This window comes from Wyeomyia smithii, chromosome 2, assembly GCF_029784165.1.
Source record: "Wyeomyia smithii strain HCP4-BCI-WySm-NY-G18 chromosome 2, ASM2978416v1, whole genome shotgun sequence".
NCBI lineage: Eukaryota > Metazoa > Arthropoda > Insecta > Diptera > Culicidae > Wyeomyia > Wyeomyia smithii.
Window position 1 is genome coordinate 22,688,128 of NC_073695.1, and position 19,618 is coordinate 22,707,745.

The following is a 19,618-nucleotide window of genomic DNA, read 5'->3' on the forward strand; positions in this document are numbered from 1 at the left end:
AACTTCTGCCAAAACGAAATACATGGTGGCTGGCAGAGTGCGTGGTAGTCCGTCGGAGGTTGGTGCTGCGGTGGTGCTAGATGGGGAAACATTTGAAGTAGCCGACGAATTTATTTATCTGGGAACATTAGTGACATGTGACAACGAGGTTAGCCGTGAGATAAAGAGGCGGATAGCAGCCGCAAACAGGGCCTTTTCCGGCTACGTAACCAGCTAAGGTCCCGCAGTCTGCAAATCCGTACTAAACTTGCACTCTATAAAACACTGATTCTTCCGGTGGCTCTCTACGGCCATGAATCATGGACGCTGAAAGAGGCTGATCGGCGAGCTCTTGGTGTTTTTGAGCGTAGGATTTTGCGTTCAATCCTTGGCGGCAAACTAGAAAATGGTGTTTGGCGCAGACGCATGAACCATGAAGTGTACCAGGCATACAAATCGGCGGATATAGTCAAGCGGATAAAACACGGCAGGCTTCAGTGGGCTGGGCATGTAGCGAGAATGCCGGATGAGCACCAAGCGAAGGCTATATTTAGCAGGAATCCCGATAGAGGTCGTCGGCTTCGGGGTAGACCCCGCACTCGTTGGATGTGTGCACGAGGAGGAGGCTATATTTAGCAGGAATCCCGATAGAGGTTGTCGACTTCGGGGTAGACCCCGCACTCGTTGGATGTGTGCACGAGGATGCGCGCGAAATAGGTGTTAGGGGCGATTGGAGGATAGCAGCCCAAGACCGAGGGACATGGCGACGTATTCTGGATTCGGCACTGGATCGATAATCGGTCTGTCGCGTTAAAAATAAAGTAAAGTAAGTAATAAATTTCAGTAATAATCCTGCCAGCGTATTTCGATTTTTAAACTTGCGCTTTCTGGATTTACGGTGCAAGCCGGCTTTCTTTTGAAATTTGAGGAATTGCTCAACCAACTTCTGTTTTATGTAGCGACAATTTTGTAGTTGCACCGGCAACGTCATCACTGTGGAAGGATGATTGCATTTTACTTGACCGTGGACTTATTCGAAAAATATTTATCTTGATAACATCCATACACGCAATAAAATTAATAATATTTTCTGAAACCTATTATTTCTGTCCTTTGGTAAGCTACGAGTTTTGGAAGTTTGTCGATTAAGGCATTTTTGTGGTTAAAACGTGTGGAATACATTCTCCGCAATTATTGCTCGGGTATTAAAAAAACTGTCGTTTGGTAGCAATTTCGAACTATACACTTCATCGCGGTTGAATGTTGATTTTCGTTCCACAAAATAGTGAGGTATAAAATTGTAAAATTTTTGCAACTCTGCGCAAGTCTGTGAAATCGTGTCAAATAAATGTGTGAACAAAAAAAAAGTCTGCTGATCGTTCCTCCGGCATTCTAGCTACATGCCCAGCCCACTGTAGCCTGCCGTGCAGGCTTAGGAAGAAGACTGGAGAGCGACACAATAATGACAACTTTTCTTCCTTTTCACTCTAACCTCATGAATAAGCTATTCATGAGAGCTCACATACAGCTACAGCTTACACAAGGCAACGAAACTGTGTGAGTTGTCGTGCTCATTCTTGCGCATGTATTTTGTTCGTTCGGACATGACAGCCTAGTTTGCTCATTTGAGGATGTCCTGTCGGCTTGGCTTGCGCTGTTGACAGCCTGCTGATTGGCTGCGGCTGTCATCGACTCGCACTTTTTCGTTTCTCCTTTTTCATAGACCGGTGGCATATTGAATACAGAGCTAACCATTTAACATGTGTTTCTATTGTTGATATTATACCCCACGCAAAAAAAAACGTGCTTCGCACCATCTCTCTTTCATACTTTCATCGGTCTTACTGTCGTGAATCATTATCACCTGACATCCCGCTCGGATTCGTGCCGAAGGATGTCGAAGATTATAGACTGTCATTTACGACAGCTTGGAAGAACCAACAGACATAAGGAGATGAAAAATAACAACTTGTTTGGCATCACTTGTGTGTGCTGTCATCAGTTACTGTCGGGTTATGTACCGAATGTACGAGGAGCAGGGAAAGCTGTGCAATGCAATGACAGCCGAATCAGTTGAAAACTTGCTGTCATGGTTATGCAGTCTTTTTCATAAGCTTGCGGTCGTGTTTTATCCGCTTGACTATACCCACCACCTCCCAGACACGTTCGTAGCCTGTATTTTTGTATACGAAGGTATGACATGGCATGTTACACTGCTGTGCTCAGCGTTGCCAGGTATCCAGATTTAGCTGGATTATCAAGATTTTCGAACATGTATCCAGGTAGACAGCTTTGATGTCCAATTATCCAGATTTCTCATGGATGATCCAGATTTTATCCAGATTTTATTTTCTCTGTTCCGCAAAAAGGTCATCACTTCAATTTTGGCGCGAAATTTTGCAATTTTGTCACCTCAAATTTTGCGTACCCCAAAACTTTTATTCGAAAAATTAACCTTTCACCCCACGAAATGACTGCCAGATTTTTTCCAGATTTTTATTTTGCCTTTTCCAGATTTTTGAAAAAATGACCTGGCAACGCTGGCTGTGCTTCACTTTGCTATAAACAGCGACATCGATAGATTAGGCAACACCAAACGGAAGTGAAGAGCACGTCAGATGTCTTCCCTTTGCGGTCATTGTTGTTTGGGGCTCGGCATCGAGGGGTTCGTCATAATGGGGGTACTGTCAAACTATAGGTAATGGGATTACGGTGTCAGGGAGGTGATATCCACCGATTTGTATGCCTAGTACACTTAATGGTTTATGCTTCTGCACCAAACACCAGTTAAAAGTTCGCTTATCATCGATTCTAAACTTAATTTATTTAACAGTCTCAGACTCGAGTCTTTACTCCCCTCACTATATTAACGGTTAGGGCTAAGATGATGCATGTCAGTTAACGTTGTACATGGATCAGTAAACAGAATTATTGTGATTTTCATGTTTCGGGAAGAAATTTTCTCAACTATTTCCCCTAAAACAAACGCTACAATTCATTGCGTGTTGAAGATCTTCTCATTTATTCTCAACGGCTGCTCTTTGCTTAGCAAATTACAAGTAAAAACTCTTCAGCTCAACTGGATTTTTTTCTTTCGTCTAGTGGCTGGTTTGTTTTCCAAAGCTTCTTGCGTGTTGCGCACTTTAACTCTGCTTGATTATCAAAGTTTATTTTGTTGTGTTGTCCTACGTTATGTAAAAAATACCTGCAGTGTTACAGTTGGGTATGATCTTTCTTGTATTCCGTTCAACGGGTAGAACTCCTCTTTCTTCTTCTTAAAATAGCTCTCAACAAAACATAAAAATTTAAACATTAAATTAACGGGTGTTCTCTGGCGGAACTGTTCTGTATTTAAACAAATAGATAGAATCAATAACTTTCTCAATCAACAAAACAGTTTTCTTTACATTTTTCACCGTTTAACAAGTGCTGCTTCGCTTTTTTATTCGTAGTTAAATATGTATTAAGCATTATGCTGGGTGTGTGTTGTATTTGCCTGCGTGTTCTAATCAAACTAGATGCACTTGATTGATGCTTCACGTAACAATAAAAGAGATTTTTTGGCACAAATTCCATCAGAAGCGAATCACATACTTTGTAATAAATTTCTCTTTACACACGCACAAGACTAAAACGACCTGCCGGCTTAAAAGTGTTCCGATTTTCGCGAATGGACTTGAAAGTTGTATTGTTTTTGGTTTTTGTCCTTGCTGTTATGCACTTTGAACACATGTGTTTTTGTTTTCTTCGAAAATTTCCTGGAATTTCGTAATACAGTACTGGTTCGACTGTTCTATTATTTCTGTCTGTATATCATGGACTAGTTTCGACAGGATTATTTTATTCCTATTTTTTCTCATTTCTTTTCTTAAAACAAATATTTCACTTATGTTTGCTGTTTAGCAGTGTAATTTTGAAAAATCGATGTCACAATGGATGGCAAATCTTCGTGCGTCTGTTTCGAGATCGAATTGAAACACTGCTTTTGCTAGCTAACAGCTCTACTGCTGTGGGAGTGTCAAGTTGTGCGATTTGTTTTCTGTGATTATCGAAAAATTTGTTGCTCGCCTAGCTAGGTTAAGAGGTGAAATTGAAGTGACCAGCTGCAGTTCGCTTGCATTAGACAGCGGCCAGCCAACCGCTAGTTTGCTACATACTACAAAGTTATAAACTAATCAATGCCCTGAACATCAGCCACTTTCTGGTATAATCATTTGAAATATGGCTTGTTGGTTTCGACTGCTAGCGGCTTTATTCTTAATCGTGCTCCAGCTCCAGCTAAGATGCTCTTATTATATTTGAATTTAACATTTATATCACCTGATAATTATTCTTCTCTTGCTTGCCTACATATTAGCCTTCCTTCTGTTACACTTCTGCCTCATGCTCAACTGCTATAAAATACATACGAATATTAGTAAACATAGATGTGTATAAATTCTCTGTTTCACTGCTGTTGCCCGAAGACACAGTTTAAAAATGATGATCACTATTACAACACTTAGTGTCTACTTTACATACATGATAATAAAAAAAACCGTTTGCTTTTCTATGCAAGCTGAATCTCGTCCGTCGTGCGTGTACACTCTAGTGACTTTCTAAATCATGTCATGTAACGCATAATTTCACGTAGCGCGTACAGCAGTTCCGCCTGGTTACGCGCCTCCAGTATCATCAGATTTACGTGGACCTGGTTGAACGAGAGAAATAAAAAAGATTATTCTAGCAACAGGAATTAGGGGTAATTTCTAAATAAACAATCTACCTTTTCACTGTGTTGCAGCTCGATTAGTACACTGTCGTAATCCGTCTTGGTAATACGCTCCGGAAAGCAACAAGCCGTTTTGATGAACATTTTCAGCGTTCTATCAAGCAGCTGATTCACTTCGCCGTAGTCGTAATCGTCGTGCCGGATCCCATAGATGCACTGTATGTAGTTCCAAATTGCTCGGCGAAACTTCGATGTGTCGACATTGGTTCGACCGGCGATGGTGTAGTAGGTCAGATTGTAGGCCGCTCGGAATTTATCATCCAGGTAGAAACCAACGTCGTTGTAGAGCCTGCGTGAGATAAAAGATAAGATTAATAATCTCTCTACTCCAAACATAGACCACTCCCATACCTATTCACCAGTGAATATCCATGATCATCCCAAGAGTAGTCCTGTATCCTAAAAGTTTGCGGAATGTTTTCCGCCCCGCGCTTAGCAAAGTCCTGATAGGTAAAATTTGGATCGTCCACATAGCGTCCAATTTGTTGCGGTACCTCGGGAACACAATCCCGTGAGACGACGGCCGGCAGTTCGGCTGCTTGCATCTCTACGTTCTTGAAGCGATTGCTCAGCTCCGTTTCGGTACATTCGGTGCTCTTCTCCGACAGCTTCTTCATACGTTGCATCAGAGCGTCCACTGTCACCTCGGTTTGCTGTATACTAATTGCTGCAAAATCAAAATTAATCTTCAGTTCCTACTCTAACGTACAATCTACTCACCGTCTGTCCCATTCAGATGCTCTAAATCAGTCTTTTGGAGTAAAATGTTATTGTTTTCAATTTTTTGACTAGATGTGTCCAGCTCCTGAGTCAAACCGCAGGAGAATACGAAAGACGACAGGGAGTGAAAGTGAGCCAGCAGAACAATGGCATGGACCACTTCAGCCAGCGACCAACTGTTCTGGCATTTGGTTAAGCGCTGCAAGTTTGAAAACAAAACGGTATAAGATATGGCTTGGTTTCGAGCACTAAACTTACTTCTACATGCTCCTTATTCAACAGCCATGGACGGTGAGCTAGGATTTTGTTGATATCGCTTATGGCACGTAACTTGGCCGGAATGTACTCCAGCCCTTTCAACCAGTTGCGGTCGCCGCCTTGCAGTAGGAATTCCTTCTCGTACAGATTGACCAGATAGGTGCACTTGTGCCGAGCGGCGGCCTGGAAAATAGCAGAATAGTTGCTAGTTAGTTTTTTTTTCAAGACTAAAAAATGAATTGTTTATAATAAAACAAGAATCTTCGTATTGTACAAACTAGAAAGCGGAAGGTCTCTCTCTTTCTGTGGAATCTACCGTTTGTAGTAATAATCAATACCATGTTTTTCTCGCGAGGATGCTGAATTTGTGGGAATTGTTTCAGAAGAGTATGTCGTATGTCCCAATCTTTCGAACTAATCAGAAGAAGGTTTTAACTTTTTCAATATTCAATGCAGTCTCAGATTCATAATCAGTCACAAGAATCCGTATTTTTCTCGAAAATGACAAAAAAGACCACTCTAATGGAAGATGACTGAGCCACTCTAATGAAGTATCCCATATAATATGCTAGCAGTGCACAGTGGTACAGAACCACAATTTAGGCGGATATGGGGTTTTCGACGCGATTTTGTGATTTTACAGCCATACTTTCTTTGGAAAAGTTGCTTCTTATATATAGGTCTATATATAAACTGTAATGAAAATTAGGGTGGTCCTTAAACCTGCAAAATAGAACAACTAAAATTCATGTTTGTAAAAAAATGTTAAACTATCTTTGGCAAAGATGTAGATCACTTTCTTTGCAAAAGTTGCTTCTTATATATAGGTCTATATATAAACTGGAATGAAAATTAGGATGGTCCTTAAACCTGCAAAATAGAACAACTTAAATTCTTGTTTGTAAAAAAATGTTAAACTATCTTTGGCAAAGTTGTAGATCACTTGATCTTAAGCAATTTTGTAGGAGACTACTTTTTTGTAGCTCTTGACATGACTGAATTAGAGGAATTATGTTTAGGGTGGCTCTGAAAAAACAGTTTTTTTGCTCTATTATTTTCATTTCAAATTTCTCAGTAAAGTTAAATTCGGACAACTTTTAGAACTTCAAAAGACGCAATTTTTGGTTGTTAAACTTCAAGGATATCTTTTACGGTTGAAGAGTTATTATTGTTTTAATTTTCAAAAAACGTTCTTTTCAAAAGTTGATATCTCTGCATGGGGCAAATGAAAACAATATCTTCTGGTTTCAATTGGAAGAGCAACTCGTGTACTTTATAATATGAAAAAATTGGAGATATACTTTTTCTTGAAATTTAATAAAACTATTTTGAATCTGCTAACTTTTGTCAAAAAAGAAAAAAAAATCAGTTATAGTTCATTTATTTGGTAAAACTACTGTACATATTTTTCGGTAAAGTTGTAAATAAGCTTAGTCAAGATAACTTCGCACATAAAAACACCTATATCTCTCAAATTGACTGATAGAGTGTAACTTTGCCTCATGGATCCACGATTTTTCATATATGTATTAACATATATTTTGCTCTAAACTCGCATCCAATTTCTCAGATACAAAAGACAAGTATTTGTCGCAGTGGCACTTCAGCATAGTTCTCTCTGTTTAGTTTTTAAAACTTCCATTCTCTCGCCTCCTTAGCCCCACCACACTACGCCAGTGATCAATGTTTTCAATTTTTAAAACTGTAACTTTTGAAGTGAATAAATGATGGCAAGTTCAACACGCATCTAGTGTAGAGAATAAAACATAACTTTATATATTAAAAATCGTGGATCCACCAAGTAAAATTACACTCTATCAGTCAATTTAAGAGATATAGGTGTATTTAAATGCGAAGTTATCTTAAATAAGCTTATCTTTAACTTTACCGAAAAATATGTACCAAATAAATAAACTATAACTGGAAAAAATTTACTTTTACGACAAAGTTAGCAGATTCAAACTAGTTTTATTAAATTTCAAGAAAAAGTATATCTCCATTTTTTTTATATGATAAAGTACACGGGCTGCTCTTCCAAATGAATCCAAAAGATATTTTTTTCCTTTGCCTCATTCAGAGATATCAACTTTTGAAAAAAACGTATTTCAAAAATAAAAACATTAATAACTCTTCACCCGTAAAAGATATCTTCAAAGTTCAACAACCAGAACTTGCGTCTTTTGAAGTTCTAAAAGTTGTCCGAACTCAACTTGACTGAGAAATTCGAAATAAAAATAATGGAGCAAAAAAACTGTTCATTCGAAGCCCCCCTGAGCAGAATTGCTCTAATTCAGTCAATTCAAGAGCTACAAAAAAGTAGTCTTCTACAAAATTGCTTAAGATCCAGTAATCTACAACTTTGCCAAAGATAGTTTAACATTTTCACGTACAAGAATTTTAGTTGTTCTATTTTGCAGGTTTAAGGACCACCATAATTTTTATTTCTGTGTGTTTGTAGACCCATTTATAAGAAGAAACTTCTTCATGAAGAGTGTGGCTGTAAAATCACAAAATTGCATCGAAAACCCCATGTCTGCCTAAATTGTCGTTCTGTACCACAGTGCAGTGTCGTACCATGATATAGGATATGTTACAATACTTTTGTGATGAATATTTCATCGTCTGTATTCTAATTCTTACTTTGGTATTCAATTCTCCCAGCTTAAAAAAGTCCCAGGAACTCGATTTTTTTTTTTGCAATTTTTTTTTTTTTTGAGTTGACACCAGACCTAGACGTTTCATGCATTTGTAAGACGTTTGGCATAAAAAAATCGATATTGAAAATTTCATGACTACTGTGAATTATTTTCATCGGTCAAAAAATTGAAATTTTGACCGCTGCGAGGCACGTGTTCCCGATTTCCGATCGAGCTGAAATTCGGCATGGGGACTTTATTCGAGAGTACGCAGCTTTTGAGCCCTACCGTTAAACAAAACTCGAAAGTTGATTTTTTAATATACATGACCGATTGGCCCCAAGCTCGAAAATTTTCTAAGACTCAGAAAGTTGTTTTTTTAGAATTTTTTTTTTTGAGTTAACACTAAATTTCGACGTTTCACGCATTTCTGACACATACGAAGTGTCCATATTTTTGTACACGACCATCACGGATTTGGCTCAAAGTTGGGGGAATTATTCATCTAGGTTCACTTTGAAAAAATCCCAATTTTGGTATCGATTGGAATACCCCTTAAAGTCAGGCATTTTTTGTTCAAAATCTCTTTTTCCTTTTTCTTACAATTCTCATACGTAAGATGTCCGTAAAATACTGATAGATTTTTCCAGAAAAAATTTAATTTTTGACCGAAAGTGTTGCCAGATAGGTTATTTTTGTATTCGAAAACTAAAGTTACATTTTTCGGCAAATGCAGCCATTTTTATTTGAAATTTGATAATTTCATCGTATTCTTCGGAAAATTTCACGTAGAAACAAATATCACCCCCAGGTAATGAGGCAATCTCGGGATATACCTTTTTTTAATTTCTCCATTTTATATCAAACAGTCATAATTATTGGCAAATGTCTGTTAACTTTCTAACTCAAAGAACAAACCAACGAATGAATTTTAGGATTGTTGTTCCTATCAAAGAATACAACAATATTTTTCGTTTTCACAGCAATGTTGCCATTTTTTCTCTCAACTATTTCCCAACAATTAATTTTTTCCATTATAAGTTATGGGTTTATCTCATTTCATTTCCTTTTCTCTCTTCATTACACTTTCGTCGTTATTTAAATTTATACAGGGTGTTAGGGAGCTCACCTAAAATCCTTTAAGGGGTGATAAAGGACCCTATTTGATGAAAAAAATCCTTCTGCGCATATGGCCAAAATCTAACTATCGCATAGTAATTCACTTTTTCAGTTTTCCGTTATGTTTGCCTTTAACGAGGTCTAGCACAAAAAGTATGATAGCTATCTGAATTCTGTTGTTTTAATTGGAAAGCTGGAAGAATCTCTTAATTAATAGTGTCTTAAAAACGTCGAAGTAGAGAGAATAAGAAGCACTTAAGAAGGAACAAATGTAAAATCAAATGTTTTTCGGGAACTAAACTGCAATTTTCTCTCTGAAATGTGTGATAAACATGGATTATGTAGTTGCCTAAATTGAACATTGAAGTCTACTTTCCAAATTGTTCTTTGACACAAAGCATCTAACTCTTTTAGTTTAGCTGTTATTTCACTTTAAAAGATAAAAGTTGCGCCTTTATTTACTGTTGTAAGGTTCACAATTTTCTGCCCCACTGTGTTAACGTAGACGCGTCGTTGAATGAAGGCACAGGCTATTGCTTTTAAAGTGAAATAGCAGCTAAATTTAAAGAGCTGGATGTTTGGTGTCAAAGAAAAACTTGTAGAGTAGACTTCAATGTTTAATTTAGTTAAGAACAAAATCCATGTTTGTCACACATTTCATAGAGAAAATTTCAGTTGAGTTTTCAAAAAAAAATTGTTTTCACATTTATTCCTATTTAGGTGCTTTTCATTCTCTCTAATATCACGTTTTAAAGATTTTATTGACAACAAAATTTTCTCAGCTTTCCAATGAAACTTACAGATCTGAGCTAGCTATCATACGACTTGTGCTAGGCCTCGTTAAAGGCAAACATAACCGAAAACTGAAAAAAGTGAATAACTCTGCAGTAGTTAAATTTTGGCCATATGCGTAGAAGGATTTTTTTCATCAAATAGGGTCTTCTATCACCCCTTAAAGGATTTTAAGTCGGCTCCCTAACACCCTGTATTGTTCTATTGTACGATAATATGAAATTGAAAACAATTTTATTTCAGTTTTCTCGTTATAATGGAATGAACAAATATGAAAAGGATATAAAAAACAACAACATACATAACAACAATTTGCTTACTTTTTTATTTAGTCTTGCGTGTTTTCATTAGTTTAAACGCGAAGCCCGTTGTTGAGCCAGAAGTCGTTCTCATAAGGATGGAATCTATTCTTGAAGGATTTGTAGTATGCATGGATTGGATTCCAGTAATCGAAGCAACTTTGTCGAAACGGTTTTCAATATTTTTTTTTCTTAACTGCTAACCCGTATCCGAACTTTGCTTCACAATATTTGGTTTGAACCTGACGCTACTTTCCAAAATTGAAAAACACAGCAGTAACGCTCTCACGTTCTCGATATGACAAACGTACCTCACGCTCTCGATAATATGATGAACTGTTAGCTAGCTCTCTCTTTTCTCTCCTCGCTCCAAAAAGGCGTGGATTATGTGATGCCAAATTGTTATTGTATCTTTGAGTATCGCTTGCACTCGCAAAATCGACATATTGCTGACATTTTACGTAAATCAGACACCTATCAATCGATTTCTGAGACTTTTTTACTCAATATAAGATATAATTTGACTACCACTTTTAGATATAAGCGCATTACCATTTATGCTCATGCATACTCGATATTATTTTGCTCTGTGAAATAAACAAAAACCATGCCAAAACCAGTTTCGTAGAATCACCGTTTTAAGCTCAGTTTTTGTCCGATATAAGATTTGTTTTTTTTTTTAAAGATGGGTAAGAAGATGCTAATATGTGGACAAACTCGTGGAATTTTGATATTTGGTCTTAAAACAAAATGGCGTCTAAAAAACATCGAAAATTTTCGATTTCTAAAAAATTCAAAATGGCGCCATTATTGCCCCTTAAGTTGAAATATGTTCAAACTCGGGAACATTTGTTTTCGCATCAAACTTCATCAAAATATCATCATAGAAAATATCATCATAGAAGCCAAGGCAAAAAAATTGTTGCACTGTGTTATCAAACACCGCAAGCGAGAGCCATGTGAAGCAAGCAAAAAATAACTTGCCACTGTTCACACACAGGTCCAAAGGCTGGCGCCGAGTTCGCATACCAATGGATGGCAAAAGTGGAACGAAAAGAGCGAAAAAACTGATCTTCTGCATCTATTTAGCTGTTCGCTCGCGAGCTGATCAGAAGAGTCAGTTCATTGAAAGAATGAAATCTTTTGATCGCTCTCAAAAGAACTGCTTCTTTCGATGAACTAACTCATTTGATCAGCTCGCGATCACTCGCTCACTTTGAAGAACCAGCTCTTTAGGACCAGTTCGTGGGCGGAGTGCCCACGTCTAATGTAGAGCGTCTATGTGTTTGTAAAGCGTGTGCGTGTGTGCAGCGTGTGCATTTGTGAAGCGTGTGCGTGTGTAAAGCATATGTGTGTGTGTGTGTGGGTGTGTGTGGGTGTGTGTGTGTGGGTGTGTGAGTGTGGGTGTGTGCGTGTGTCTATGCGTGTGTGTGTGTACGTGTGTGTGTCTATGTGTGTGTAGTGTGTTTGAAACAGTAAAAAATGAGCACCAAAAAATAAAACTTTGAAATTGATTTTGCGTGCTGAATACTCAAAAAAAAAAATATTTGAAAAAATCGTAACATATTAGGTGACCTAGTTAGTCACCGGCAAGGATGGTCAAAATCGTATCAGAGAATTCTCATGAGGAAAAGCAATTGTATTCAGATCAAGCATAAAACAAGACCACTCATCTTGATCTTAAAGAGAAAATTTTCTCCCCTCTCAATAACTGTGAACTTTAATTCAATGCGCATCATACCATCTAAGGCTGAGAGAGCGAGAGTAATAAAGGGTGATTTTTTAGGAATTTGGTTTTTCTTTAAAAAAAACAAATAAAAATTACAAAACTGTATGAAATCTTTATTTGAGCCGATAAATTGGTTTATGCCATTTACTTTTTAAAGATAATTTCATTCAAATGTTGGCCACGGCTACGTTTTCAATGGTCCATACGAAAAGTCCAATTTTGGGTTGTTGGCTTATCCGCATAGACGAGAGACTTAACGAAGCCTCACAAAAAATAATCTAGCGGTGTTAAATCGCATGATCTAGGCGGCCAATTCACCGGTCCATTTCGTGAGATGAATTGCTCACCGAACTCATTCCGCAATATGTCCATTGATTCGCGCGTTGTGTGGCACGTTGATCCGTCTTGCTGAAACCACATGTCAACAAGACCCAGCTCTTCCATTTCCGTTAAAAAAAAATCAGAAATCATCGCGCGATAGCGAGCGCCATTGACCGTAACGTTGTGATTTTGATCATCTTTGAAGAAGTACGGACCAATGATGCCACCAGCGTGTAAACCGCACTAAACCGTGCATTCTTCTGGGTGCATTGGCGATTCTTGTATTGCCTCTGGTTGCTCTTCGATCCAAATGCGGCAATTCTGCTTATTAACATACCCATTTAACCAGAAATGAGCTTCGTCACTGAACACAATTTTTTTCGTAATGCGCGAAAACATTTTTCACGGGGACGAATTTTTGTAATAAAATTCGATTGCACTAAGGTCGCTTTTTACGCGGGGGATGCGTTCCAAATTTGTATGGGCCCGCGTAAAAAACGACTTTTTTGAGTTGCAAATATAACAAAGAAAACCGTCCTAAAACGTTCAAACCTCATTTAAATATGATAGTGGCCAATCTAGAGACCAAAATGCAAAATTTTAAATTTTGAGTATTTACACCAAAAATTGTGAATTTTTTGAAAACTGATATATGATCAATCGTGGCCTAAATCGGAAAACGTGATTGAAATGAGGTCGATATCTTGTACCGTTTTTGAGTAATGGAGAAAAGCAACCCGCGTAAAAAGCGACCTTACTGTATTTGTAAGCGTTGTTCGGCGTAAGTCTGTTCATGGTGAAATGGCCAACCAAACTGAGTAAATTAGACTTTGACAGCTGTCAGAATTCCCGCGTGAACTGTCAAATCTAAGCACACGAAAAACCAAATAGCAAAAAAATCACCCTTTAGTTTCTTTTGCGTATAAACGCTGTTAATTTGACAGAGTATAAGCCCAGCTAACTCTTGTAAATAGCTCCTCCGCACACACAAGAAAAATTAAATGAATTGCTCTCTGAACATCTGAGGGGGGGGATTACTGTTCTCATTGTCTTCGGGTGCGAAAAAAAGTGTAAAATCGAACGTTCTGAAGAATCTTAAATTCAAAATCTGTTAGGAAGTGGATTCAATGTAAACCCATATGTTTTTTTCTCTGACCAACTTCTCACCTAGTAACTGGAAAGCCAATAAAACTGAGAGAAAAAACAAGTATTGATCTCTCGCACGCAATGATTGTTGAAAACGAACTCTGCGACTGAAATGCTCTACGACTAAATGTGGGCAGTTACTCACTCTGTGTGAGAGAAAGTCTAGTTCTCCCTGACAGGTAGAGGAGAATATGTGAGCAAAAATCATTAGAATTGAAGAAACCTGAATAAAACGCGATTTTTTGTATCGTCTCTTCAAAAGAAAGCTGATGTAACGATTGAATGTTTATCGCTTATCGCTGCTTGTGTATACGCTGTTTTGATTCTTTTATCGGCGTCAATCGGTGATTTATTATCGCTTCTCGAGCCGATTGAGCGGTGCAGCTAGAATCTTTGAATTGAATCACTTCCTGATTGAGAGTATCTCGCGCGATAACCATAAAATTGTATCGCAAACCGAAAAGAGACGAAAAAACTGCAAACGGTAGAACAACTGAAAGATTGGAAAACCAAGGATACCAGATGTACAGATTTGTCTGTGAAATGTAGATTTTTAGAATCCGTCCAATTCGTTTTTCGATTCGTGAATCTCGTGATTCTTCTTTCTTGTGTTCACACTTTGCTTCTATCAGTGACGAGTGGGTCACAGACAAACAGACCTGACACATGAAGTTTCAATCAAGTCATCGTCGATACGAGCACGTTACGTTAGTAACACTAGCACCATCTGCTGCCGTGTTCGCACAAGCGTCTTGTGTTTCGACATCAGTGCTTATGTACGTGCATGTGGTAAAATGGGAACCATAAAATATGTAAGAGTTTGCATTACAGCGCCACAGACGGTGTTATCGTTAGATGACAATTATTCGATTAAAAATTTGAAATAATTTGTTTGTTTTTTTTTGCGATGGAGTAGGTTCTAGTGTTACGTCTGTTAGTCCTTGAATGAGTAATCGACTTGTATAGCTATTGTAAATTAAATGCCTGAAATAGAAGTAAAAATAGAATAAATTATCTCAGCGAATCTTCAAATTTATTCACTCGGAGTGGCATTGTACGATAATTGTTGGCTTTGCATTTTGCGACAAAATCTATTTTTCTTTTCCACATCATTTGGGGTTATATTTTAAAGTTCTTTATGTCTCTGTCTACAGTTTTCAAATTTAGAGTCAATAATCCTTGAGTTTGAGATTGACGACCCCACATTTCATAGTTGCTCCTCTGTGATTGATCCAAACTGGTGATGTTAACCAAAGAACTACTATTTGGGATTAATTTACCATCTTTAACGTACAACAATTCAGTAGCTTTTTGTAACGATCGATTAAGGCACCGACTTCATCCTTGCAGTTGGTTATGGAAGGATGGAAGGAAGTGTTACAATCGTTATTGCCAGAGACCGAATTTACCTCTGCAACTTAAACGATTATAATGGGAAAAGACGATACATTGTCACCGTGCTAAGTGGCGGATTTTTTTAAAAATAATTGACTGTTCCCTCTATGTTTAATTCTACTTTACCGAGCCTCAGCTCCCACAAAGTTAGAGTCAATTATACGTTGAGGAAGTGTTTTTTCCGTTTCTTGATTTTAAATTTTTTAATGTCTTGAATAAATTGTTATGCTCGTATCAAAGGATTCAATTATTTTTCTCATATCAAATTTTTATATAAAAATTTTCTGCAACAATCAAAACCGAATCTAACTCTGAATTAGAGTAAATAAGCATTTTCGTATGAAATGACGAGAAATCTCTTTTTTGTTACTTACAATTCAATTCCCAAACAGGTCCTGTAAACACGTAAACTAACAAGTCGTTTTTTAATATCATAAATTAGCTTTAAGCATTTTGAAATGTGGCATGTAAGATATAAATTTTAAAGAATGAACCGTTCTTGAATACGAAAAAAGAACCGCAAAGCGATATATCATTCGAAGAAGCAGTATTCGTTATTATCTAAAAAGTGATCATATTAGGTTGCATACCGATTTTTGTGCCCTAGAACCAGTTAATTCCATACAATTCAATTGAATAAACATCAAGATCAAATGCAGATCTTGAATAACGTCTTCGATGACAATGTTTCGAGCTCGTGTAAGTGTTATTTTGTTACAGAGTGTCATTCTGAACAACACTATACTAACAACTAGACAAGATAAAACAGGCAGGCGATGTTTACCAATCGTCTGTTATAATGTCCAGCAAGAGAAGAAAACAAACCATCGCCAAGTGGTAAGTGCAGCCGAATAATAAAAATAACATCGATAAGAATAGAAACAAGATAAGGTCTCTTTGTCCGAAGAACCCGGGTTGAGTAAGCGACCAACCGACAGGGGAAAAGGCCCATCACAGCCGCGCATTATCATCATGTGTTGATTATGGCACCTTTTTCTTTTGTTGCAGCTCACAAATGCCATTGCCAGGCCATTGTCGTCTATAGACGCGGTGACATACAGTCCATTATAGTTGTCTAGAAGGGCATTGTAAATATCAGACACCCTTTTCGGATTATGGCCAGCGCGCCCAGCCAGGGCTAAAAGAGGTATTTACGCAAGACAATTACGGCTCAACTTACCATGATGGCAATGTAGGATCGATACTCGAACGGCAACGGTCCATCGCAGTGCATCACGAAGTTTTGTGTGTTCAGGTAGTGCTGGAGGTAGCGCGGATGGTACGCAATCACCTTCGTGACGTGGTCCATGTTGGCGTTGTCCATTAGCGGGTTCTTTGGCCCGTACTGGAAAGAAAGGGGAAAAAAACAGAACGTTACTTTGGAACCGGGTATATTTTCTAACTAATGAATTATGTTCCGGTGTTTTATGATTGAAAGGATGTAAACTCACGAAGGTTGACTAATTGCTAAAACTGATATTAGAAATCATATACTTCTCAACCTTCGGAAGAAACACTTCCTTAAAATTGACTCTAGTTATGAGAAGGCTTATCGCTGTTCCCTGGACGAAAGGAGTGTCCATGGTGTTTATCAGTAATGTTTGTATATTACTTATTAATTAGCACATTTGATTTCCTTATCACAAGCGACTCGCAGTTTCTACGGATTGAGCCAACCTGAAAAAAAATCTTTCGATGCTTGAACTGCTGTTAGTAGTCTGAAATAGACAATGACGGCGTGCGGCCAAGCTAATCCTGGCGCTTTGTAGCAAATGCGAAAAGGGTTCGTTCTTGTCAGCTAATTAATGTCTTCCAAGAGTGTTGTTCTGGATTGTTGGGAGAGAGAGATTTTACGCAAAGTCGTCTGTGGATTTGACAGTTCATTTGCAGACTACAGTAAAATGTCGTTTTACCATCACTTCATCACATGGAAAAGGGACTTGTGACGCACTTTATTAAACTCTTAAACGAAGAGCGAAAAAAACAAATTCTAACAAAGAAAAACTTACCTGTAAAAATGTTCATCTTGAAATGTGTGAAAGACTTAAACGGTATAAACTGTTATAAAAATCTAAATTTGATAAAAATGTATGCAAGCTAAGAGGGAACTGCCAACGACTGGATCGATTGGTGTGAAACCCCTCGTGAGTAAAATAAGTGGCGTTCACGCGTGATTTTGTTTGTGAATAGAATCTAATTATAGCCCAAGAGCATCGTTCAAATTGATTCGTATACTACTAGATTACGATTAGGATAATATTTTTTTCTAAATTCAACATGTCAAAAAGAATTCGATTCGTACGTCATAGAAGAAAATAAAAATAAAACGGTTATCAATGATGAACGCCCACCAGATGTGAAATAGAACGTTGTCAACGTTCTAAATTTAGATTGTTTTCAACAAATTTCCAACCAAAATAGATGATAAACGGCCTAACTCTGCCAATGCGTTTGATATTCGATTCCTAGGAGAGCATGGTAACGGAAGTCTTCCCATAGAAAGCGTATTCATAAACCACGAATATCGTCGTGAAATGCACCTTTTGTCGCGATTACAAGAAAGATGTTGCGTTGCTTTCAAGGAACGGCAACTCGTCTTGTTGACCATCTCGGGGACAACAGGCTGCAGCAAACCATCATCGACGTAATTGTTTTCGTTTTTCAGCCGGTATTTAATGAATTTCATTTTCGTACATAACCTGGTTTGTTTGTGCACGCAGTCACTTCTGCTGACGAACGGATTGTTTTCCCGTTCGACAGTGACAGCTTGTTTATCGTCAAAATGCGCTTGGGCTCAGATATATGACACAGCTTCATACACTTGATATGTGTTGTCATTAGGTCCGAGCGAGAGCAGCATCTGGTTACATAAATAAACCAGATAGAAACTGGATGAGAAGTTCTGGAGTGGTTCTTCGGGAGCGCGTTATCAATTATTTAATTAACATCTCTGCCATGATGAACTCGTGTCACCGCTGCTAACAGCAGATCAGGGCTGACAGATACAACTAAAATAAACGCCGAATGCGACGTAGATTCCACCCATGAATCTTCTTGTTTACCATCTATGAATGGACGATTTGTTCTATAAATAGCTTTGACAATGTCGCGGAAGTGTAGCTGCATGTGGCATCATAAAACTATCATTAACATTCCAACTGGCGAATTAGTCTAACTTAATACGAAAAACAAAACGAAATACCACCACCACCACCACCATCTCTGAAATATTCCAAGGAAAGTATGAGAATTAATCTTGATTCGGTGGGGAAGGTTGTTGATTCTAAACGTCAGCACCGAGCGGCGGAAATTACCATCTGCTACAAAGTTAATAACGGCAAATGTGACGTGACGGTCGAAATCTGAAATAATCTCGAAGGACGGTTAGCATGAGCTTTTTCTACATGGTACTGCGGTGAGAAGACGTCCGGCGAAGAGAGTCCGGTGTTTTCCAGTGATTTTTGAAATTTTTGAAACTTAGGAAACTTAGGAGTCACTACTAACTTTATACAGCAGCAATGAAAATCACACCCTTGCTTAATATTCTAAAAAAAGTTTATTCTAAATTTTCGAAGCCCATTGTATAACTTAATCACATAACTTTTTACAAATGTTCGTCCAAGACAACTCTTATTACAAAATTTGATCGCAAAAACTTTGTTCAATGACGTTTAGGTTTATATAAAAAGAAATCTGTAAACATTGAAATTAACTCTTTTCTTAGGTCGATGTTACAATTTTAAACTTTGCAAAAATTAATTGAATCTGAACATATAAAAATGGAGTTCTGACTATCTGACTATCTGTCTGTCTATCTGATCCTTATAGATTTGGAAATCACTTAACCGATCGGTGTGAAACTCTGTACGTAGGGGTTTTTGGAGCCGGACAAGGTTCTTACGATGGTTCGAGACCCCTCCCTGGAAGGGAAGTCTTTTCCGGAAGGGAGGTCTTTCTTTTACATAACTCGAAAACTAATCAAATGAAAATGAAACCAAATTTTGCATGTGAAGATTCTTGGAGGAGGGCCCTGCCATAATATAATCGTTTATATACAATTTTCTGCAGAATTCGAGAACTTGTCAGGCAAATGGAGTTAAACTTGATAAGTGAGGATTTTTGAGTGCAAAATTATGTTTCTATGATGGTTTGAGTTACCTCCTTTCTTTGAAAGGTGGGGGGGGGGATGTGGGCTCCCATTTCGATAAAAATACTTTATTTCTGCCCAACTCGACAATTATTAGAACAAATGGAACCTAAATCGGGATTACAAGAAATATTGGTATGACAGTTTGACACCCCTTCCTCCTCTGGAAAATGGGGAGGGGGGTTCTCATAAAAAAACAGATTTCAACCTAACAAGTCTGGTGACAGTTTGAGTGTCGTCAAAAGGCAAACTGAATGGTTAATCTTAACATATAAAAATGCAGCTCTGTCTGTCTGTCTGATCCAT

At 37.9% G+C, this 19,618-nt stretch overlaps 1 protein-coding gene across 5 annotated transcripts in view; it reads right to left on the bottom strand.

The window, feature by feature from the left end:
* Window positions 1-2,973: 2,973 nt before the first annotated feature.
* Window positions 2,974-19,618, bottom strand: part of LOC129725144 (sestrin homolog) — a 71,140-nt gene continuing 54,495 nt past the window's right edge. For all 5 annotated transcript variants that reach the window (XM_055680623.1, XM_055680622.1, XM_055680624.1 and 2 more), the window contains 6 exons: window positions 16,346-16,510; window positions 5,729-5,911; window positions 5,471-5,669; window positions 5,102-5,417; window positions 4,745-5,039; window positions 2,974-4,669 (listed from right to left, as the gene is read on the bottom strand). In XM_055680623.1, coding sequence (XP_055536598.1) covers window positions 4,583-4,669; window positions 4,745-5,039; window positions 5,102-5,417; window positions 5,471-5,669; window positions 5,729-5,911; window positions 16,346-16,510 — 1,245 coding nt within the window. In that variant the 3' untranslated portion in view covers window positions 2,974-4,582. The remainder of the gene's footprint in view (window positions 4,670-4,744; window positions 5,040-5,101; window positions 5,418-5,470; window positions 5,670-5,728; window positions 5,912-16,345; window positions 16,511-19,618) is intronic.